This window comes from Fundulus heteroclitus, chromosome 11 (assembly GCF_011125445.2).
Source record: "Fundulus heteroclitus isolate FHET01 chromosome 11, MU-UCD_Fhet_4.1, whole genome shotgun sequence".
Taxonomy (NCBI): Eukaryota; Metazoa; Chordata; class Actinopteri; order Cyprinodontiformes; family Fundulidae; genus Fundulus; species Fundulus heteroclitus.
Window position 1 is genome coordinate 36,721,880 of NC_046371.1, and position 22,856 is coordinate 36,744,735.

At 41.6% G+C, this 22,856-nt stretch overlaps 2 protein-coding genes across 3 annotated transcripts; both read right to left on the reverse strand.

Moving 5' to 3' along the window:
• Positions 1–445: 445 nt before the first annotated feature.
• Positions 446–15,419, reverse strand: ppp1r14aa (protein phosphatase 1, regulatory (inhibitor) subunit 14Aa). The gene is made up of 4 exons (XM_036143475.1): positions 15,042–15,419; positions 7,877–7,957; positions 7,686–7,718; positions 446–3,010 (listed from the first exon to the last, which is right to left on the reverse strand). Exons 1-4 carry the CDS (start codon positions 15,231–15,233, stop codon positions 2,822–2,824), a joined length of 495 nt encoding a protein of 164 aa, XP_035999368.1. The 5' UTR covers positions 15,234–15,419; the 3' UTR covers positions 446–2,821.
• A 1,236-nt stretch (positions 15,420–16,655) lies between these two features.
• On the reverse strand, positions 16,656–22,116 carry dlb (deltaB). 2 transcript variants are annotated; one of them, XM_012868095.3, is made up of 7 exons: positions 21,827–22,115; positions 21,500–21,739; positions 20,682–20,739; positions 20,343–20,600; positions 18,728–19,089; positions 18,220–18,436; positions 16,656–18,068 (listed from the first exon to the last, which is right to left on the reverse strand). In XM_012868095.3, exons 1-7 carry the CDS (start codon positions 21,875–21,877, stop codon positions 17,347–17,349), a joined length of 1,908 nt encoding a protein of 635 aa, XP_012723549.1. In that variant the 5' UTR covers positions 21,878–22,115; the 3' UTR covers positions 16,656–17,346. The 2 variants fall into 2 exon arrangements, with proteins under 2 accessions (XP_012723549.1, XP_035999369.1); XM_036143476.1 differs by having other exon boundaries at positions 20,343–20,739; positions 21,827–22,116.
• Between the last annotated feature and the right edge of the window lie 740 nt (positions 22,117–22,856).

Here is a 22,856-nt window from a genome sequence, read left to right on the forward strand (position 1 = left end):
TTAGTCACCGGGTGTTGTGTCTTAACCCTATAAGATGTGATTCAAATAAATGATGTAGAAGCAAATCAGTAACTAAGTTGTTATCAAATAAAATTCAGAAATGATTTTGCTCAAGAAAAGTATTTCAGTTGGAGTGAGAGTTACACGGATTATCAATCATTATTTCTTATTGTATTTGTCTCATAGCAGGGAACCGTGATACGTCAACCCCTGGAGATTATCTCAGGGCCAGTAGAGATATTGTGAAATTATGATCTAAAATAATGTAATGACACATGAGCATTCATCATCTCCTGTTTCTGATACAATCGTTGCCTTTTGGGAACAGATTAAGTTGAAACTGAACTGATTTGCAAGATTTTAGCTGAAACTTCTAGACCCATGTGTGTCAGCATCTTTTCTTGCTCTTCAGAGGCCTCGCAAACAGGAAGCAAGACAACTAGCAGAAAGTTACATAAATTATTTTATTAGGATTACTTTTTTTTTTACAGTTTTCTGCAGTGATGTATTATGAAAAAGCCACAGTATTTAGGTGATTACAAATGGTTCATTCTTAGTGTCACATCGTGTAGAGATAGTGCTGTAAGTAAAAGGATCTAGCCCCTAATAGTTTTTTTTGTGGATTTTTTGTTTGTTTGTTTGTGTGACACACTTGAACATTTCAGATCACCAAACAAACTTAAGATTTTATCAAACCAAAACAACCAGAGTGAATTTGCAGAGAGCTTCCTAATTTGTATGTAAAAAGGTAAGCCTCCATGTGACTGATGCTTTGAGACTCCAGTGAACTACAGAGAGAGCCATTAACCACAAATGGACAAATCATAGGACTGGGGGGGGGGGGGGGGGGGGGGGGGCAAGAAAATTTACTTCAAGAGCACAACTCACAACAACAATTAAAGTGCTGTAGCACCCACCTGCCATTGAAGTCAGGGTTAAACTGCTGTTTTTCTATTAACTCAGGTTACATTTCTTTGATCTTGTGAAAAAATCTAAGTGACAGAAAAGCAAAAATGGAACAAATCTATAAGGGGGCAAATATTTTGTCATAGCTCTGAATATGAGACGTTTCCATGATGTTTGTCCTGTATTCTGATTACTGAAACGCCCTCTGTTGCTGCACATCATGGCCTCAGCCAGTGAAGTAGATGGAAAATGGCCAAAGTATTTTAAACAAAACAGCATTTGGATGAACACGTTTTTTGCTTTACTGTGAAGCAACACAATTATGTTATAGATTGGGATTTTCAGCTTCACTTTATGTCTAAATCTATTACCATGTTAACATATGGTAACCTAATCTAACCAGCAACAGGTTAGGTTTCCAGATTAAATATTAATACATTTTAAAGCACAACCTTCCCTCCAATCAGACCAAATAAAAAAGCTGAAGGGACAGCGATGACTGAGTGTGTACAGCCTCTCCTGTCTCCACCTTCTCCAGGTAACATCATCATGTCTGACTTTCACTGGGGAAAAAATAGAGATCTCAAAACCGAACTTATAAGAATTTACCCTGAAACAGAGACTAAAAACTATAAATTAATCTTATCAAAATCTCTTCATGGACAAGCATCCTTTTCTGTGCAATGAGTCAACATGTGGAACTCATAACCTGAAGAAATAAAATGCAGCCTGACTGGAATCATTTTAAATCAAAACTGAAGCAGTTTCTAAAGGTGCGATTAAAGTTTAAATCTTCTCTCCTGTCTTAATAGCACAGAAACCTTTTGCTTAGTTATAAAGTTCAGAACCAGCTCGGGTAGTGAGCCCGAGAATAAAAATAATTTCACTGTGGTTAAAATCTTTTGTATTAACGTGTTCTCCTTGCCTCCACAATGGCTGAGACAAAATATCTCATTTAAAAGTGCAGATATTAACTCTGTCACTGAAAACAGCCTGAAGAAGGAGGTTTGGCCTGAGAACCTGCAGCAACACACAGTTTCAAAGCAGAGTTCAGACAGCCTCTGCCTTATTTTATTATTAGATGTATGATCCAGATATTTATCCTGGTGGATTACATCTTAAAATTCTGAGACAATCTTGCATGTACAGGTATAGAAAGATTATTTATATTTTTTATTTTATTTATGTTTCATTTACGATGATGTATTTTGATAATTTACCATTTCTTGCAGATTTCTTTAAAGTGTCAACTGGGCTAAAGCGATGCCCAGGCGTGTCCCTCCTCCAGGCCTTTATAGGCCGGTGGAATCACTAAAGTGAGATAATCCGTGCAGGGAGGAGCCGAGTAGGTCGGGCGAAAACAGGCAGGCCAGAGGAACTGCAGCTTCAGTGGGGTGATCAGTGTTAGGTGAGACAGATCTTTTGAAGAAGCCATGGTCTATGTAAAACCACAGAGAGAAGCTGAACTTCACGCATCTTTTTAACAAAGATAATGAACCTGCTATGAATCCTCTAGGAAGCTCAGTTGAAGTAATGCTGTTTAGTCATTGAAGTTGTGTATATGGTGGAGTAAGTTGTGACCCAGAAAAGAAACCTCCTGGAGTATTTCTACAACACTCAAGATACCCCACCAACTGCCTACCACCTGGTTAAACATCAGCTTGTGACCTTTGAACACTATTAGTACATTAGATTCTGTTTGCCTCCTAACTCAGACTATTACTGTTTCTATGCCTTTAGCTCAGGGAGCTTTAAATAAGAGCAATATGTGAGCTGAGTCACTCCACTAACTCTCAGCAGGAGAACCATACATTTGAAGTGTGTCAGTATATTTGATTCTTTAATAATCTCTGAACCCTCTGGTCCAACATGTTTCCATGTCGGTTTGTCTGCGTGTTGATCTTGGACGGGCTCATCAGAGACTCTGGTTGTGGCCTTGCCTATGGTGGAAGTGGTGACGTGGGGGGTGCTGCGGGTTATTGAAGTGGTAGGGCTCATGGCGGTGGAGGCTGTGGCAGATGACCGGATGTTCGATGCCTTCGCTCTGCAGCTCATCCTGCTTGGGAATTCCCACCAGCTTCACCACCAGTTCTTTGATGAAGGTCTGAGGAAGAACAGAGGAACCACAGCAGGTCTCACACAAAGTTTCACATTCAAATATGTGTTTCACAAATCTCTTTAACCCTTATTATGTCTACATTTATTGACTGAAAACTAGTAACTGGAGCTTTAATACAGCGCCCTCAGTATTTACAGTATTTCTGCCCCTTTATTGTATTTTATTGAAATTTTATGTGAAAGACCAACACAATGTAGCTGGTAATTGCACAACAGATGGCAAAGGTTAATACAAATAAAAAAACGGAAAAGGTACGACGTGTATTTGTATAATATGACTGAACTAGGTTAGGTTAAATAACATTATTCCAAACATCTTCCAGAGGGCTGTTCAATTCATCATCGAAAAATGGTAAGAATGTGGAGCTGTAAACCAACCAGGACCTGGCTGTTGTGATGGAACAAACACATTATTGTCCTTAATTACCAAGAACAGCATGGTGTATTTTATTAACCCTTGCCAGAATTGGGAGCAGAGATCAGAAATGTCACAGGTTGCTCAGATTCTGCTCTAACTAGACAGAAACAAAAATCCCCATCTTATACTAGTGCTACCTCAGAGAGTTGTGATGTTACAGTATCTCAGCAGAAGGTCTAGGAACCTCAGCTTAGAACACTGAAAAAGATTCAGCCTTGAACCTTCAGGGAGTTCATGTGGGACACAATGCACTTTACCATACAGTCAGGGCCTGCAGTGACAGGAGCCAAAGTGAATGCTTTACCAGGTTATACAAAGTGAAATAACAGAGCTACTTTAAATTTTTCCCATAACACCCTCTACCTACACTTATAGGCCGGGCAAGAAGAACATCATTCAGAGGAACAGCCAGGATGCCCATGGTAATTCTGAAACATTATCATGGACTACTAACTAGTCACACACTTTACCAGTCAGGCCTTTATGGAAGAGTAACAATGAATGGATGAGTTTAACAGCTAGTAAACCCTTTTAAAATGGTTATTTTTTTATTTAGATATTTAAAGTTTTCCAAAAGCCATGTAGAGGATACAGCAAAATCTATGTGGAAGAGAACCAAAACAGAACTTTTTGCCTGATATCCAAATTACAACATGTTGCAGAAAGCAAACACTGGACTGATCTCTATGGTGTTAGCAGGATCTTGCTGAGGGAGGACTTTTCTTCAACATAGAGACACACAATCATCCCAGCAAGGGCGCTGGCCTTTATGCCATGCTTAAGGGTGTGCATGACATGTAGACAACTTGGAGAGACCAGTGAATGTGTTTTGATTGTGGCAGAGGAGAACCAATGCATGCACAAGCAATGTCTGTGGAAAGAAGCCAAGCTGGGGACTTGAATCAGAGAACTTCTTGCTGCAAGGCAACCATGTTACCAACTGCACCACATGAAGAACATTGTAGATGCATAAGCGTTTTGTATTTTTAAAGAAAAACAGTATTATTAAAGAAGGGGAGAGAGCGAGAAACTGCAAAGAAAAAAGAAAGAGTATGACATGCTTTTGTCGACATCTAGTACAGATACAAAAGAAGTTCTTAAGATTCACTGGTATGTCATTCTGAAATTGTGAACTGTGTTCATGTTTACATTTCAAACTGACTGGTTTGCAATCACGAATCTAACTGGAAAGAATTCAGATGGTTTGTCTATTCATTTTCTACTGCTTGCTTGCCTAAGACTGGTGGAATGAGGCAACAGCAATGATTTTCGGACCGCCTCCTCTCAGCTACGTCCTCTGTGTGCTTTAGGTGGACCATAGTGCAATCCCAAGCTAGTTATTACAGAAAGTCTTGGTATTCAAACCCATCCTTCCAACATGTCCAACCCTCTAAACTGACTGCTCGCTGCAGCAGCTCTGCTCTGAGCTTGTTCCCAATAGTCTACAAGCTCTTCATCATTTTCCCAAGGGTGGGTCCAGCTCAGCTGCTCATTTCAGCTGCTTCATCACCAGCAGCTCAACACAACGAAGATGGAAACAGATTGAGAATTCACAGCTTTGTCTTTCTGCTCAGATCTCTCTTTGCCACATCAGACTGGCCACTGCTCTCTCCCTGGAGAATAATCCCCCGCATACTTCTACTCCTCATTCCCAATCCAAAGCCAAGGACCATGGTTTCTGACTTTGTGATGCTTATCTTCATTCCACTAAATATATGGGATAGTTCTTTGTTTGGGATTTGAAAAAACTGATTAAAGAAATAATGTAGAATGTCCTTGAATGTGAATACCACCTCAGACGATTCAGATAAGTAAGCTTATGTCATACCATCCAGCTAGCCAGCCAGAAGGGATACGTATATATGCCCTCCAGCATGTTCTGGAGGGAATATCTCAAAAGAAATGACCCTGAGCAGAGACCCAAACAATCTCATCTCTCTGCGTTTAATGTGGCTTTAGGGCTGTAATATTGTCTAAAGAAGTATTCTAGCTCCCACAGCTGTGAAAACCAAATAGCATTTTGTTCTCACAGCCCAGGTTTGGGATTTCTCACAGCTTGTTCTTGACACATCATCTGGGCAGAACTTTTTTTCTCACAGGGTGTCCAACAACTGTTGCATGATTGGGCAGGCTTTGAATGGGCGGAGTTAAGTTGGAAAAGTGGACATGTCATTTCCCTTTTTTTATTCTGAGAGTGACCATCAATTTCTCCTGGGCAGAGATCGGCTTGCCGTGTGTAGGTACATGCTGTCTCCATGGCATGATCCATCAAACAAGATCGTAAAAATGACTAGCTGACAGCCCTGAAGTATGAAAAATGTCTTTCATCGTCCGTCTCGCATCTGTTGAACTAAGACATTGTATTCACCCTGTTCAACTGCTGTGGTATTCAGCGGTTAAAATGACTCATTTCTTCAGTAATTCAGAAAAACGAGGACTTTTCTTCCTCTTCTGCTTCAGACATGTTGTTGCCCTCCTCTTCCTTCATCAGTTTGAAAACTGCCCTCTCTTGTCGTCGCGGTGTTGTTGTGGCTGTCAAATTTTCACAATCTTAGCGCTACAATGGGACTTTCTAGGAATTTGGCAGCCGAGTTTCTTGTGAAGTATGAATATCCAGAGCCAAAATTAACTTTGTTCTTGCCACCTCAAGAACAAGAACAAATTTCTCGGTTCTTGCGGAATATGTAACAGACTTTACTCTGAGCTCCTCCCACTTTATGGAGTTTCTTGCTCTTTCTTTGGGACTGAGACTAGGCCGCCTATAGAGGAAGGGGATTTTAGTCGCTTCTATCCTGGATCTGGTTCTTTCAGTCATAATCTAAAACTCTTTGCCATTCATGAAAGTCAGTGTTGGGTGTAACGACATTAGAAAATAATGCCGTCAGTAACGGTGTTAAATGGTTTAAATGGCTCACTTAAAGTCCTCTTCACTTCTCCTAACATTTTTTCACTTTTGCAGTTCTCTTAAGGACTAAGATGCTTTGTGAGTCACTTTTATCTTTCTGAGGTCAAATTCTAAGCGAAATCTTAGAATTCGAGAAATTCTAAGACATTTCTTAAAATAAGATCAATAAGAGCTACTTTTAGTCTTAGGATCTTTGTGAATACGAGCACTGATTATTTTGTACTGATATGTAAAAAGCATCTGGACTTGAAATAGAATGAGTTTTAAAAAAATAAAATAATTCTGTTTGTCTCAAATTACAACAATGGTCTTTTTGAGCTTGGAAAGGCCAAGAGCCCCAATATGACAGACCTCAAAAATCCTTGAACAAAAACTCATCTTGGCAATTTGACAGAATTATTTTTTCACATTTATTGTAAAAAACACATTATTTAATATTAATTCTGTGCCTGTTCTGTGCTCTGTTAAGGCGAATTATGAGCTTTACAGCCTGCTTAGAAATAAAGGACCCATATGTGATGTGTTGTGGCAACATTACAAATGGAGACAGGAGAAAAAGCAGCCCAGTAATTAATAAAAACTCACACTACATATTCAGGCGATTTGATCATTACTTAACCTTAGAGTTCCTTGTAAATCTGACTGTTGGTGCAATAGTTCCTTTACTCCGTGTGGACATTTACAGATTTAGACAAAATGTAAAAAGGGTAAACATAACAAGCTCAACACAGTGTTTTAAGATCATTTTGACTTATGTGCAGAGCTGGTATCATTAATTTTTTTAGTCTCTGTTCTTTGTATTTGATGGTGCATAAAATCCACACAATCCATAAATGTTACGCATTTTCTCCATGTTTACTTGAAGCACAGAATGTGACGTTGTTCCTTGAATTTACTCACACAGATGAAGATCTCTCTAATTTCACGCCTTGTTGGAAGAAATCATTTAATTTTCATCTTTTTCAGGACAAAAAAAAAAACTTTCTTTAATACATGGGGAAGAAAGGTTTATAATGCTTTCTGTTTGTTTTTAGACATAGTATTAAAGCTACTCTCGCTATAAACAGCAGAAGCTGCAGTGTTCCTGTAGCCTTTTTCCAGTGACAGAACCTCAGTCCAAGCCAATGCTAGAACAATGTTGGGCTCCAGAAAGGCTCGTTGTTTCTGCGTTAAAATTGGAGCAAGGGAGTACAGAAAGCCATTGTTGAGTTCGTTGGAGGAGCTGCGGGATGAGAAATTAAAAGCTCCAATTTCAGCTTGGCTGTGTCTGTATTGTGTTTATGTGTGCCAAATGGGCTTAAAATGCTTAAAATAAGTAAAGTTCTTCTTAAATCTTACCTCCGTGTTGTTACTGCAGTTATGGAGGAGCTCCTGTTTGAAAACAGAATAACATCACAGAATTACAAAGATTTTCATATTCACCAGACTTGTGGTGTATTGGAGTAACTGATAAATAATACAAACTCTTTCAGTATGAAACAAACCACCAAACCCAGAAACACAGTACATTATGTAAAATGTCCTGTCACCTTTAACTTGTGGACTCGCTCCTCATCAGTACGCAGGTCGATCAGCTCGTCAATGTTCACCTCCTCTGGCATGTCGCTCTCCTGAAGTCAACAAAGGGAAAGCCAGATGTTTGCAAACAGAAACAAGGAAAAAAAAACCTAAGTCAGTAAAGCAAACATCAATGTAAAAATGTATTTAAATGTCCATTTTATTGATTGTAGGGGTGTCAGACATGTGATCAAAAAACAGTAAAAGACACATAAAGACGGAACAAGAAAACAAAAAATGCCCTCCTGTTCTCTTTTTTTCATGATAAACCTAAAAATTATAACAATATCAAAAGCTTTTATATGACCTTGATATTAACAAAGAGGGGCTGGTATCAACGCAACCACAAAGGGGTAAAAGTATTATTATAAGGCTCAATTGTTCGTTTTTGCTTCTTAAACGATATTTTCCTGTTGAAATGAATGAATGGATGAATTCATTCATTCATTCATTCATTCATTCATTCATTCAGCTCCTATTAAGACTTTTTTTCATCCTCCAAACTGTTTTATATTTTGCCACGTTACAACTTCAGTGTATTTTATCGTAATATTATGACAGGCTAATAAGTATTTTAAAGTGAAGTAAAATTAATACATCGTTTTACAGTAATACAACTAAAAATTAGAAATGTGCATTTCTATTCAGCCCCTTTTACCTTTTTAAAACATCCAGTGCAACCAATTCCCAACTAAATCCAGCTGTTCTTCGAAGGCCTCAGAGGTTTGTTAGAGAACGTTAGAGATCAAGATCAACACATGGTTGACCCAAGTTCTGTACACCAAGAGAATAAAAATAGTAACATACAAACCAACATGAAACAATCTTAGGCACAACAACTCACGTTGTGTTGAATATGTGTTATATAGGACATTTTTGACCAATCTGTATAATCTGACCCAATCTGTATAATATGATTGAACTTGATTTTGTAAAGTGCCTTGAGATGACATGTTTCATGATTTGGCGCTATATAAATAAAATTGAATTGAATTGAATTGAATTGAACACCAGGGGAAAAATATGTCTTCAAAAAGGATTTAAAAGAAAACAGTGAAGGAGCCTGCCTAACATGCAGAGGCAGCCAGTTCCATAACTTAGAGCCTGCAACCACTAAAGTCCAACCACCTCTGAGCTCCAGCCAGGAGCAGCTGGTCAGCTCACTATGGGGTCCTTGAAGAAGAGTACGGATGAAGCAAGTCCGAAAGATAAGGTGGGGCAAGGCCGTTAATGTTTTAAAACATATGTAAGAATTATATCATCAGTTTCGGTAGCACACAGGGAGCCAGTGAAGAGTAGCCAGGACTGATGTGTTCTGGCCTATGCGATTTTGTCAGGTCTGTTAGGCCTAGCTGGCAGAACGAGTCAGCCCAGACTGGTGAGTCTGTTTGGGATGCCTGGGTTTCAATGGAGCCACCATGTTACACCGACAACACATAGGCTGACAGAAAATCTGACAATAACTCCTCCGTATTCAGACATGTGGAGTAAACATTAATGCTATCATTAAAAACAGAAGAGAACTGAGCAGCTGTGAAACAATCAAGCATACAACAGTGCTGAGCTGGAGCAGACACTGAATCCAAACAGAGATATTAAATAAAACTGGCTTGTGATCAGAGAACACAGCACCATGAAGATATAGAATAACCACAGACGACCTCAATTATAAAACCAACACAGCACAGGAACTCAGCAGACAGCTCAAGAAGAAGGTTCTGCAGAGGTTTCAGGCAGGGTCAGGTTCTAAAACAATATCCCAGGCTATGAACCTCTCACAGAGCTCTGATCAAAAACAAGGAAACTGGCTTTGATTTCAAGCACTCCCAAAGTACAGACATTAAGTATAAATATATAAACTTTTATTCATTGTCTGTGCCCGCTTATTTTCACTGGATCCTAGAGTCTCTCGCGATTATTGGGCGAACAACGGAGACACACCAGGCAGGTCACAAATCCATTACACCTACTATGGAATGGGTTGTGAAAATGTGATAATGTTCAGGGGGTATTTTGCAGAGAGGTGGGTACAAAAGGTTGTATTAAGAGTAGCATTACTTCAGTATATTTTTACTCAAGTAAAAGTAAAAAGTAGTCATCCAAAAAATGTATCAAGTAAGAGTAAAAAGTATTTGGTAAAAAGACTACTCGTCTGCTGAGAAACTTAAAGAGATCATAAAATCTGATTAGATTTATGAAAATGATGCATTCAGACAGACAAATATCGAAAGTTATGTGAATAATAAAATACAAAATGATTAAAAACAAATAAAATTGCTGCAAACTAAATTTAGGCATAAGAAACACATTTTCCCTTTATAAAGCTTAAGAAACCAACACTAATGGAAAGAAGATTAATATACTGCTTAAGAAAATAAAAGGAACAGCTGGAGTTACACTGTGTTAAGTGTTCCCTTTATTTTTTTGAACAGTATATATTTGTCTATATATGTTAGAACAGTACAAAGTACTCCCTGTGGCACAATATCTACCTTTTGCTGTACATTCACTAGACCTCCAAATGACCCAGCAGGCTCCGTAGATAGAACAAAAAATATAATAATAATAATAATAATAATAATAATAATAATAATAATAATAATAATAATATGTATAGCACTTTTCAAAAAACTCAGACTCTGCAGAAATCCAACACAATTATAGTCAGAACACTTAACACCTTAAACCCAGTGGGTTTCAGGATTAATTTTTGACCGACATTACATATCTTATATAAATCAAGTACAGCTCCAAAGTTATAAAGTGTAAATGTAATTTTTTGTATTTGTGTGAAGCTAAGGCATTAAAGAATATTTTCAAGTGGAAACACTATTGCAAATGTCACTATGTCTGATTTATAGGGATTAAACAAAGAAAACAAATCTGATCCTCGCATGAAAACTACATGAAAATATAGGAGAAGCCTCCAACTTTGCATATCCACATCTTGACTATAACTGCAGCAAATCTGGATTGAATCATCTGATGCATATGTGTTTCTCAAAGATTTAAGTAGGCAGTGTGACAGACAGACCTCTGATTTTGGTACAATTTAGCCAAATGTGCTAGAACTGTTTTTCACTTTTTTTACTATGAAAAGGGCAGTCGGTAAACTAAAAATGTTGATTTCCATTGTAGGACTCCTTCTGCACATGAAAAAGTCTTTGGTTATAAGGTTTAGCCTGTGTTTCATCAACATGTACCATTGTGCACAGTATAAATCTAAAAAAAATAAGAGAAAACTGGCAGTTTTGTAAGCTCCGTTACGCAGTGGAATTACTTTACCAGCACACATGGGACAAAGATGTGCTGTATTTTGTTTTAAAGGAAACTCTAGTTTCCAATGATAACAACCTTGGGTTGGCGTTAAGCATGTCTGTGCAGCAAAGCTTTTTCTGAGACAGTCAACAATGTTTCATAGACAGTTAAATGGCATTTTGTGTTCTTAAAATGCTGTAAAACCGCAAGTATTGGTGAAAAAAATTAGCCTGTGCTTTATTAACCCTAAAGCCTCCTTCTTAGAGGTGTTTAGGAGAGAAAAACCGTGGACGTTTCTAACATACCTTTAAAGCGTGATAAAATAGGCGTGGCTCTGTTGGGCCCAAAATCTGGCCCAACATGCTTAACAAGTTCAGTTTAAAACACAGGACATGAAACAAAATCTAAAAGCAAGACACCTAAACACATGAGCCTGGACATTAAAAAACACAGGATAAGCATAAGACAGGACAAAAATCACACAACTGGCAACAGGTCAGCGGTGAGCCATCGGATCACAGCCATGTTGTTCCTACCGTAGACTTTTATTTCCATTGCTACAGCATGTGTAAAGCTCATCTGGTTGCTGCGCTCTCCGTGTATCCTTGCGCGTAATAGTCAGCATTTGGTGTCAGACGTACATTTTCACCAGGAAATATGTGTAAAGCTTCTGGGAAGAAGAAGCGGTGGAGTTTGTCACAGGAGTGACGATGTTTTTTCTGATTACTAGGAAAGTACCTAGACATACCTACAGAAAAAACAGGTCTAGAATAGTCATTTTTTTTATTATATTACATTCAAATTTGAGCCTTTCACACAAAAGACTTGACTCTCTGGGCTCCCTTATTTTTCAACTAGAATCTCCTTGCATCAGCCTGCAGCTGTATGTCAAAGAAAGAAACAAGAAAACAAAATTTGACAATTTGTGTGTTCCAACTTCAATAACTAAAAACTGGTTACCAGAACACCATACTGGACTTCTTAGTTTTAAAATGTAAAGTGGTATCTTTACAGAGACACCAAGCTTTTGTCCCTACTCCAATTGCTTCAAGAGCAGCATTTAATTTAATTTGGGTGTATTTTATTTGTCGTTTTTGGAATTTGGGGGCACCAGTTAAGGGGTTAAAAGCAGATCTATAGAGTTCTGAGCTGTGATGTGTACGTGGGTAGGTCTGCACATTTACAGATGTGTTTGGGGAGAGAGCTCCAAAGGATATGGAGAAGGCTCTATCATCTCAGGTCCGGCGCTTGGTTCTGAGTGGTGGAGACAGGAAGCTGGAGATGAGGAGGCTGCAGGAAGGAGTGTGACGGTGTAGCAGGTTGGTGAGGTAGCAGAGGGGCTGGTTATGGAGGGTTTTATGGGTAAGAAGTAGAACTTTAACATGAAGGTGCTGGAGAACATGGAGCCTATGGAGCTTCTGAAGAATTGGGGTGATGTGGTCAAAACATTAGAACAATCAAGCTTGTGTACAAACAGGTCTCACTTTTACACAAACTGTAGGTGTGTGTCTGTGTCTGGTGTATATCTGGTTAAAACATGTTTGTTCTTCATTCAGTGAACTAACTAGAGCTGGGTAGAGGAGCTAGAGCTTGTTCTCAAGTAAGAGTAGCGTTACGTCCAAATCATATCACTCAGGGGAAAAGATTAAATATACTGCGCTTGAAATAGGATGATGGAGAGGAGTTGTCCCTGTTTTAAGTGCAAAAACTGTTCCATTGGCAGATCATTTAAACTTGCCTGCTCAAATCAAGGACCAATGCACTCATTTCAAGAAAATGTTACTTTTAGTTCCTTTTTTGCAGCGATATCCCTATAGGCCAATCAATAAGGCTGTTCAATAGAGCTTTCTGCCAGAGCTGCAGGAACGTTGACCTTTCATCTCTCTTGCTTGGGTTCCTTTGAGTTTACTGTCCTTTCTAAGAACTGCTTAAAGTCAATGTACTGTATCCAGCTATAGCCACAGGGGCTGAATAGCAAAGTTTGCATAATACTGCAACAAAGGCCTGTTCTGTTAAAACAAACAGTCATTGTACAAGCAGAGAAACCAGCCATCCACACCACTGAACTGAACTTTTCCGTTTGTGTGATTGGGATCTTAAAGCAGGACTGTGATTCTACAGTACTGCCCCTTGCAAAAGTTTCCACCACTGACTTTTTTGGATCTGCATATAAAAGTCAATGAAATAAAATTTCAATTAAATTTTATTTATATGGTGCCAATTCACAACAAATGTCATATCAAGGCACTTTACAAAGTCAATTAAAATGAATCACACCAACAGATTGGTTAAAAAGTTTCATATCCAAGGAAACCCAGCAGATTGCATAGATTCACTGACTTATTGAGCATTTATATATATATATATATATATATATATATATATATATATATATATATATATATACATACAAATGCTCAATAAGTGGATATATGTCTCAACATTAAATCCAGATTTTTGATGTTCCCCAGGAGTATCTACACTATCAGATCTATCATCTTCAAATGGAACGCACATGGTACCGCAACAAAACCTGCTAAGAGAAAGTCCTCTCACCAGAACTGACAGACTGGGTCAGGAGGGCATTAATCTGAGCAGCAGCACAGAGAACAAAGGTAACCTTGAAGGAGCTGCAGCACGCCTCAGCAGAGACTGGAGGGTCTGACCACAATAATCTGTACCCTCCATATAGCTGGGCTTTATGGAAGAGAGGCCAGAAAAAAGGCATTACATTGTGCTAAAATTAAGAAAGCATGTTTCGAGTTTGCTTAAAGGCACATGGGCGAGTCCCCAAACGTATGGAGCAAAAGATGCTCTGGTCATGTGAAACGAAAACTGAACTTTTCAGCCGACGGAGCAAGCTGCCATGTATGGCACAAACCCAACCCATCTCATCATCACCCCAAGAACACCATTCTCACAGTGCAGCATGGTGGTGGCAGCATCATGCTGCGGGGATCTTTTTCAACAGCAAAGACTGGGAAATACCCACAAATTACTGCACCTTTAATATAACAGGAAACGTATGTTTAGTTTCCAATAAAGTCCATAGTGTCTATGTTTTAACTATACTATTTTTGTTAATTTTGCTATCAGACACATTGTTTTTTTGTCCAAAAGATCCCTGGCTGTTTCGTTGAAACGGTGTCAGATGACGGAAGTTACCGTTGAAACAAGTCAGGTATGTTTCTGTCTTCGTCAGAGGTGTCGACGAAGACAGAAATTACTGTTGAAACAAGTCAGGTCTGTTTTAGACAAAAAGATATGCATCTGATAAAATAAATAAGAATAGTAAAATGTGTGTTTAGGTTGTGATAAAAAGCGATCCAGGTAAAATAATACCATGGCCTGTTTGTCCTTTGCAGAACAGCCTTATCGCTGTAATCTAAACTATGTTGTCTAGGAATCCTCCAGGTTTGCTTTCACATTACAAACCCAGTAAGTTGCATCCTTTAGCCATGTGTTATGCTCCAACCCCCTCTCAGCTGCCTGAGCAGCTAGATGCACACAGTTACTTCCTGGAGTCTGCCCCCCTCTTCCCATCTTCTCCTCTTCAGTCACCCCTCAGTCTGTCCCGTGACGTCCATGTAAGGGCAGAAAGCTCCATGACAGATCCAAATCTCTGAGAGGGACCCAGCCCTTACTGTACACAGAATGCCTGGCCTTGTAAGGACATGTGTCCCCTTCTCCCCCATCAATACCTCAAAGATCACTGGAACCTAGGGGAGTCTGGGGGTGCCACATTCTCCTAACTCTTATATTAACTCTCTATCTACGGTAATTGCATTGGATCTGCATATTAGATTCATTGCACATCAGTTCCAGGTCTGATGCCATGGCGTGGTGATAGAGGCAGCAGCAGCGTGCTGTGGGACCCACCTGACCCCTGTACAGCCGGTCCAGGCTCTGGTCGATCCACTTCTCCACGTCCAGCCGCCTCTGCAGCTCCTTCCTGTTGTACTTCACCGTGACCCGGGCGTGCCTCTTCGGGATGTTGCCGCCGGGCCCCGGGTCTGCTGAGCGCAGCTGCTCGCCTTCCTCCAGCGCAGAGCCGCTGCCGTCCGTCGCCATCGCTGCTGTGCGCGCTGCTCCGCTCTTACCACTTTCTCGCCTTTTGTCTCGCTGGCCAGTGCGGCGCTGGGAGGCGACAGCAGCGACTCTGCGGGCTGTCCGGATGTTTATGCGCTGCTCTGATCATTATCTAGGTGCTTTGCTCTGGCTCCAGGTCACTAGACCCGCCGCCGGTTCGTAGCTCCATTCCCTACCAAAGCCTCCGTCCATTCCTGCTTCCATTGCGTTAATAAATGACTTAGGCTACATGTAAAACATAACCTTTTATTCATGTAGCCAGCTTGGGGAATTGTGTCACTCATTTATTTATTTTATTTTTAGGTAGGCTCTGCATTACATTTATAAAATGCTGCCACAACTTTCCATTCAACTCGATTGATATTAATTTTGGTTGCTTGGTGTTTGGACAGTTGGATTTGATAAAATATGACAGAATATTACCAAAAACATAAAAAAAAAAAACATTTCAGCATTCTAGGTACAAAACATAGGTTTTCATAGGTCCGACTGCAGACTGCGCCGTTTACCTGGAAAAGTCTGGCATGAAACGACCCTCAATGCTCAAATAAAAAAAGATGAAACAAAAAAAAATCCATATTTTAATTGTAACCTTTCAGTTCATGGTGTAACATTCTTTTTGCAGAAAGGTATTCCTTTTCGAAGTTTGAAAGTTCATATAACATCAGCCCACCCTTGGACCAGCCAAGAGCGTCTTAACCCAGAGATGAAACCCTGAGCAGGACAAATAGGGTTATCAAATAACAATAAAAAAGATATTGAAATTGGGCAAAAACATTTTATGGCATACGTAATAAGATGCCTTTCAGAAGCATTTTGTCACGTTACAGCTACAAACTTCAATGTAGTATTTCAGAGGGATTTTGATTTACCATAAATAAATAAAGTACCATAATCAATAAACTTGCATCTGTATTTAGACACCCCTGACTAAAATCCAGTGCACTAATTGGCTTCAGAAGACCTTGAAGCTAAATCTACATAAATCCTTGACAAACTGTCAGAAGCTGCAAAAAAACTACACTGAGGTGGAGGTTCTCCTTCCAGCAGGACTACCGCCCTGAGCACACAGCAGGGCTGGAACGGAATGGTGTCCATCAAAGCATAATCATGTGTTAGGGGCACAAAGCGCTGTGGCTATGAATTATTGACCCCCCCCCCCCCAAAAAAACTCCTCATTAACACCTACAACCACATAATCACTGTTTTTACATAGTTAGGTAAGAACTGGACATGGCTGCTCTTTAGTTTGAAAAATAAACTCTTAATCTGTACCTATCACAGGATTCTTGCCATTTCTGTGTGAAAGGACTGTGAGGAAAATAACTGATGGATGAATTATTAATTAAGCTCTAAAACACACTTCTGATGGTGCCGTCCTGTGAAGCAGGGAACTAAAGGTAGAACCGTTTATAAAAAATCTTTTATTCCACATCACACACAACATGAACTTAAATAACATGAATGAAAACATGTAACAGAACACAAACTTTGGCATGAACTTAAAATGGCACAACATGATCAGTAACATATTATACTGTATATATCAGTCGAAGAAATGGCTCCTTACATCCCTGCGCCTCATCTTTGGGATATTTAACATATCCGGATGCGACATCAAACGTCGCTCTGCGCTCAGCGTCATATAAATATATCTCTACATCTGTGACAATCAAACTGAAGCCATAAACACAAGTTTTCAAATAAATAAATAATATAAAGAATAAAAAATGATGGTGCGCACAACAAGGAAATAATGGTCAAAGGAAGATTGAAATGCAAAACAAAAATCTTTTTTTTTTTAAGAAAACAAAGTGAATGTGTTGAAAATATATTGCTTCATCCTGCATTTGGTTTGTGTTGTAGGTCCTATCAGCGGCGGGTTACATTATTGGTCTCTTTGGGTCTTAAACATCAAAACAGCACAGTCCAATATAAGTTTCCAAAAATCATCATTAGTTCATGTCTCAGAACTTCACTTTTTACACTGACATTTCTATCCATTTATGCTTTTGCTCCTCTCTTCAAAAAGAGAGAAAAGCAACAAGTGCTAAAATGTTCTTTCCCCTGTCTCAACATGTGTTTTCCCCCAGTTTCATCTCAGCCCAGCTGCAGAGCCCAGCATGGCCTCGTCCCTCCACAGGAAGTCCTGGCGCTCGGCTCTGGCCAAGCTGCTCTCCACTGGGTTGTGCCGGTACCCGGGTCTGCCATCAGGGCAGAGGGTGAGGCTGAGGCGGGCTGTGCTGTTGCTGATCTTGAAGAGGCCGTTAGGACTGAGGAAAGCATCTCTCTCACTGCTTCCCAGGTTGTTGACGGCCTCTAAATCATTGTAGACTGCAATATCGCTCAGGTGCTTCCTTCCCTCCATCCTCCTCCTTCTCCGCCTCAGGAAAAGGATGCCCGCGAGCAGAACCAGCACCAGGACCGCCAGGAGGCAGGAGATGGTGACGGTGGTGGTGGAGGAGGCCTGTGAGGCTTGCCGCAGAGCAGGCTTGAAACTGGGTTGAAGTGTGAACTCACAACTTGGACCCATGAAGCCCTTTGGACACTGGCACACAGGCCCAGTGAAGTGGGTGAAGCAAGTGCCCCCGTTTTGACAGGGACGGGCCCCGCAGGCGTCAGAGCGCACGCTGCAGTTCTTCCCAGTGTACCCCAAGGTGCAGGAACAGGTGTAGTCATTCACACCATCCTGGCAGGTCCCAGCGTTTTGGCACGGATTCGAGGCACAATCGTCAATGTTGACCTGGCAGTTGGCACCGGTAAAACCTGGCTGACAACGGCACAAGATACTCTGGCCCAGGTCCAGACAGTCCCCACCTGAAGCAGGGAGAGACACGAAGCTCAGCATCCAGGAGAAATGATGGGCGGTCTTTAAAAAGAACTGTCAAAGTGATCATTCTTAAAAAGCTGCTCATTAACACTTCATCCACCAGATGGCGCCAGAGAGCTGGTTTCTGCCAGAACTCACCGTTCAGACAGGGCCTGTTGCTGCAGCGGTCCAGCTTCTTCTCACAGTTGGAGCCGGTGTAGCTGGGAGGGCAGCGGCAGGTGTAGCCTCCTGTCATCGTCTCTACGCACGTCCCGCCGTTAAAGCAGGGCCCGTCTGCACAGGTCATGGCAATGATCTCACAGTTCTTCCCATAGAATCCCTGAGGGCAGGTGCAGGAGTAGTCGTTCTCCAGGTCCTGGAGATGGATCACAAAAGCAAAACTTTAGTAATCACTCAACTTGGTGTTCAGAATTTGCGTTATGTTGAGTGCAGTAAAAGGTCAGCAGAGAACCCTGGGACCTGAGGTGGTCTCTGATACACAATAATGTTCATTTTGAAGAGGCAAATTTGCCATTTTTTAGGACAGCCTCTAACCTGGGCATGCTGCTCATTATTTAGATAGCTACATCTCTATTCCCTTGATCTGCAATGATCAGACAGGACACAAAGGTAGAGGCGTCGGTTATGAAACAGGGTCAACACTTACATTGCAGCTGCCTCCATTCTTGCAGGGGTTGCTGTCACACTCGTTGGTTTCCAGCTCACAGTTGGTCCCTCCGAAGCCGGGTCGACACGTACAGGTGTAGCTGCCCTGACCCGTGTTGGTGCAGGTCGCCCCGTTGGCGCATGGCTTGTGGTTGGTGCAGTAGTTGAGGTCCTGGTCGCAGAAGAGGCCCCCCCAGCCCTCCTGACAGTTACACTGCCACGGCTGGCTGCACGTCCCATGGAGACAGCCTGGGTAGCGCACGCATTCATTGCAGGAGGGGCCCTGCCAGCCCATGCGGCATGTACAGCCCCCTGGGGCCTCGCAGTAGCCGTGCTTCTCGCTGCAGTCCGCTGAGCAGATGGCTGGAGAAGAAAGGGAGGGGTGATTACAATGAGCACGCCTTCTCAAACACACACACACACACATGCAGGCCCCTCCACGTCTGAACCCCGCCTGGCCTCAGACTTCACTGTTGGTTAAGTATTAATCCAAGCAGCTGGCAGACACACAGCCCAAGAAAGAGGGTTTCCTTTATGTCCTCTCCATCACACACACAAACTGTCACTCTGTCTCTCACACACACACACACACACACACACACACACACACACACACACACACACACACACACACACACACACACACACACACACATATACACACTCGTGCACACACGCATTCCCATTCAGATCACCTTGAAATATATGTGTCTAGTAGGGGCCACAACTCTTTCTCTTATTGTAGGGGAACAAACGGCAGATGGAACATCACAGCTTGTACCATAAAAGGACAAAAACCCGCCCACAGAAACACATCCTCTGATAAAAAGTGCAGCTCTCAAAGCTCCAGAGGGTTTTCATCAGGGTTTTTGTTTGTTCGTTTTTTGGACACTGAAATTAGAAGTACACTTTTTTCACAATCTTTAGTACATTCTGAGACAGACTGATCTGTATTAGGAAGGAAGATACATTTTCGCAGTATTTCAGGATTATACTGAAAATATTAGAAGTTTGAGCACACTGAGAGGCCTTCTGTGTAAGGTTCATGATGACTATTGCCCATTAAATTGTGTGTGCTTTGTAGGGAAATGAAACTAGAACTGAACATCCACTACTATGTTACTGCTGGGATCAGGCATAACTCAGCTTAGGGCCTGCAGGCCAGCAGCGGCACCCAGGAGTACTTGACTTTATCACACAGAAACCAGATCACATAGCTTTAAAGTTTAAGCTAAACAATTTAAGTATGAGTCAAATCTAAATGTGATTTAAAGGATTTTGAGAAGCAAACGTAAAACTCGGAAGTTCTCCAAAAACATAAATGGTTTTTCTTAGGATTTAAAAGAGATGACAAAAGTTTTAGTTATAATCTTGAGCAGGGGAATTATAACTTTTGGCCACTAGTTTGATTGTGCTCCTGTTACATTTCATGCAATTTACAACTGCAAACTAACCAACACTTATATGACTTATAGTGGGTGGATCTTACTGACTCTGCAGATTCTGCACTGCAGTAACCACAATTTATTTATTTGATGAACAATGTGAATTGTAGTGGGAGTCCTTATTAGATCTGCTTAGAACCCATAAAGGCTTCATCAGTAATCCCAACTCACGCTCAGAGCAGTAGTTTCCCTTCCATCCCTCCAGGCAGATGCGGTTGCCCTCCTCGTCGCAGGTGTAGTGGCCCAGCGTGTCGTCCCTCGGCCTGCAGTAGTCTGCGCATCCGTCCCCGAAGTAGTACTCATCGCAGTAGACGTGGTAGGAGTAGCGCAGCTCGCTCTGCTCACCGAAATGCACATCCTGGGACCAGTCCTCGCCAATGGCAAGCCTCCTCCTGGTCGCCAGACGGCTAACAAGGTTGTTCTGGTTGTCTGAGAACAAAAGAAGAGGTTTGGTTTTCTGGCCATAAACATCATTTATTTCTTTTGCTCTTTTTTCTGGAAACAACCTACCTGTGTACTCTGTGGGAGATTCTGCGTTCCAGGCTTCAATGATCAATGAAAAAGTCCCCTGAAACCCACAAAGAAACCATTGATGAGTGATATAGACATGATGGAGTTGGAACTTGTGAATTATTATTCAAAGTAAGTAGAATGGTCTGCCTCTCGCCCATTGAATGCTGGAGATAGGCACCAGCACCCCCCGCGACCCCATGAGGGATAAAGCGGTTTGGAAAATGGATGGATGGATGGATGGAAGTAGAATGGTTTCATAAACAGATGAGCAGCCGTGGTAGACTACAGGTACCAGTCATTTCGCCCTTGTTTGTACATTGGTTGTTTGTTGCAGTGGTGAAAAGAAAGCTGCTGACGGCAGACAAGCACCGAACAGCAATCAAGTCATCCCAAACGCTTTGACATCCAAAGATTCAAAGTAATTTTCTCAGAATCTTATAACAAAATATGTCTCCATTCAGCAGTATCCACCACCAGGAGGTTGATCAGAGTTGTTTTAGTTTTGTCCGGCCATCAACTGTCATAATGGCCCACTACAATCTGATGGTGCATATACAGGGAAGCTGGAGCACAGAGTGGAGCACAGAGTTCTCAGAAATCAGCATCCACACACACCCCACGGTAGGCCTACTGTGGGGTGTGTGTGTGTGTATGGGAGGGGGGGGTATTGCCTATTTACAGCGCTGGGGTTGGTTAGACGTGCTTTTTATTGTTGTTGTAATAATAATAATAATAATAATAATAATAATAATAATAATAATAATAATAATAATAATAATAATAATAATAATAATCTGTGTGTTTTTTGTAATTACCGGCCATTTGAAGTGGAAAGGGACCCTGATGGGAGCGCTGCTGGAGATCGAAGTGTGATCCGCCCGGATCACGTTGGTGTGGCCGGTGCCGAAGGTGCAGGGCGGCTCAGCTGAGATCACATCCTCCGGGTGTTTTAGGCAGATTCTGAAGAAGATGTGGCAGTCTCTGTGTCTCCTGCAAATGCGCTGCGCCGTGTGGAAGGAGTGGATCTTCAACTCGAAGACACCAGAGGACCAAACCTGCAGCAGCGCGAAGGTGGCCGTGAGACGCGGAGTGTGTAAACACATAAGTTATTTTATAAGTTAAAGTAATAAAAGCCAACTCACCATGTGCACCAAAGCCAAAGCCAAGATGCATCTCACGTGTACATGTGCCATTGTATTCGGTGAAGTCCGGTTCCTGGGTGTAAATTGATGTTCACATTCGCCGCGCGCAATGGTTCCAAAATAACAGGAGCAACCTTCGGATCTGTTCAGTGTATAAACAGTAAAATCTCTTAAAGTTTCATTACTATGGAGAAGGATATCCTTTTACTGTTTCCAAACCCCTTCTGGTGATCTCCCCCGGGGTCCCAATAGGATACTGACGCTGACTTGGTTCGGTTCTGGTGCGTAAAGGCGCAAAGGGGTTTTATACCCGCGCCTCCTGCGCGTCACCGGTAGGGAGGTGGAGCGTGCGCAGACCTCGGGGGAGCATCCTGACACGCGAGAGCTGCTTGGGGAATTAGGCCCACATTACATCTGGCCTGCAAGTCTGAGGAATATTCATAAGAAGCTGGCGCGGAGGAGAGCCACCCTGTCCTCCAATCAGGTTAATTAGCCACCCAAAATGAAAGTGATGGCGGTGGTCTGTCACAGGGACCCGGTGTATGGTGGCTTTGTTGGATTTCAGCAACAAATCAGCTGAGAACTAGTAGGAAATCAAAAGCCGCTTTAAAAGGAAGAGGCTAGAATAATTCAATTGAAGTTCCTTTGCTCTGGTGTTGACATGTAAGATTTTCATAGACAGCCCAGATTTACAGGATGAACTCAACTGTCAGAGTTTCTTGCATCAAATAACTTTCACTAAACTGAGACATTGCAATTTTCAGAGCTGTGGGTAATTTCTGAGCGAAACCATGGATGCAACCTGCTCAAAAAAAAAAAAAAAAAACAGCAGATGAGCCCCCCCCCCCCCCCCCCCCCCCCCCCCTTCCAGTACTGTAATTGCACCGACGCGTGTGTGGAGACAAAGGGTGGGCAGGTCCGGGATTAGACCTAGCAGTTATCCTGGCCTCCTCGGCTTGGTGATGAGAGGGGCACAAGAGGGGTGGGCTCTTTGTTTGGAGCTCAAGCGAACAGCTGTATGGTAATCAAA

Bases quoted from the DNA above. Each gene is read 5' to 3' on its own strand.
- ppp1r14aa (XM_036143475.1), bottom strand. From the start codon at position 15,233: ATGGCGACGGACGGCAGCGGCTCTGCGCTGGAGGAAGGCGAGCAGCTG. The intron at 7,719-7,876 runs GTGACAGGACAT...GTTTTCAAACAG, and splicing joins AGCGAGTCCACAAGTTAAAG to GAGCTCCTCCATAACTGCAG. The intron at 3,011-7,685 runs GTAAGATTTAAG...GTTCTTCCTCAG, and splicing joins ACTGCAGTAACAACACGGAG to ACCTTCATCAAAGAACTGGT.
- dlb (XM_036143476.1), bottom strand. From the start codon at position 21,877: ATGGCACATGTACACGTGAGATGCATCTTGGCTTTGGCTTTGGTGCAC. The intron at 21,740-21,826 runs GTGAGTTGGCTT...GCGCTGCTGCAG, and splicing joins CTTTGGCTTTGGTGCACATG to GTTTGGTCCTCTGGTGTCTT. The intron at 18,069-18,219 runs GTGAGTTCTGGC...TCCCTGCTTCAG, and splicing joins CAACAGGCCCTGTCTGAACG to GTGGGGACTGTCTGGACCTG.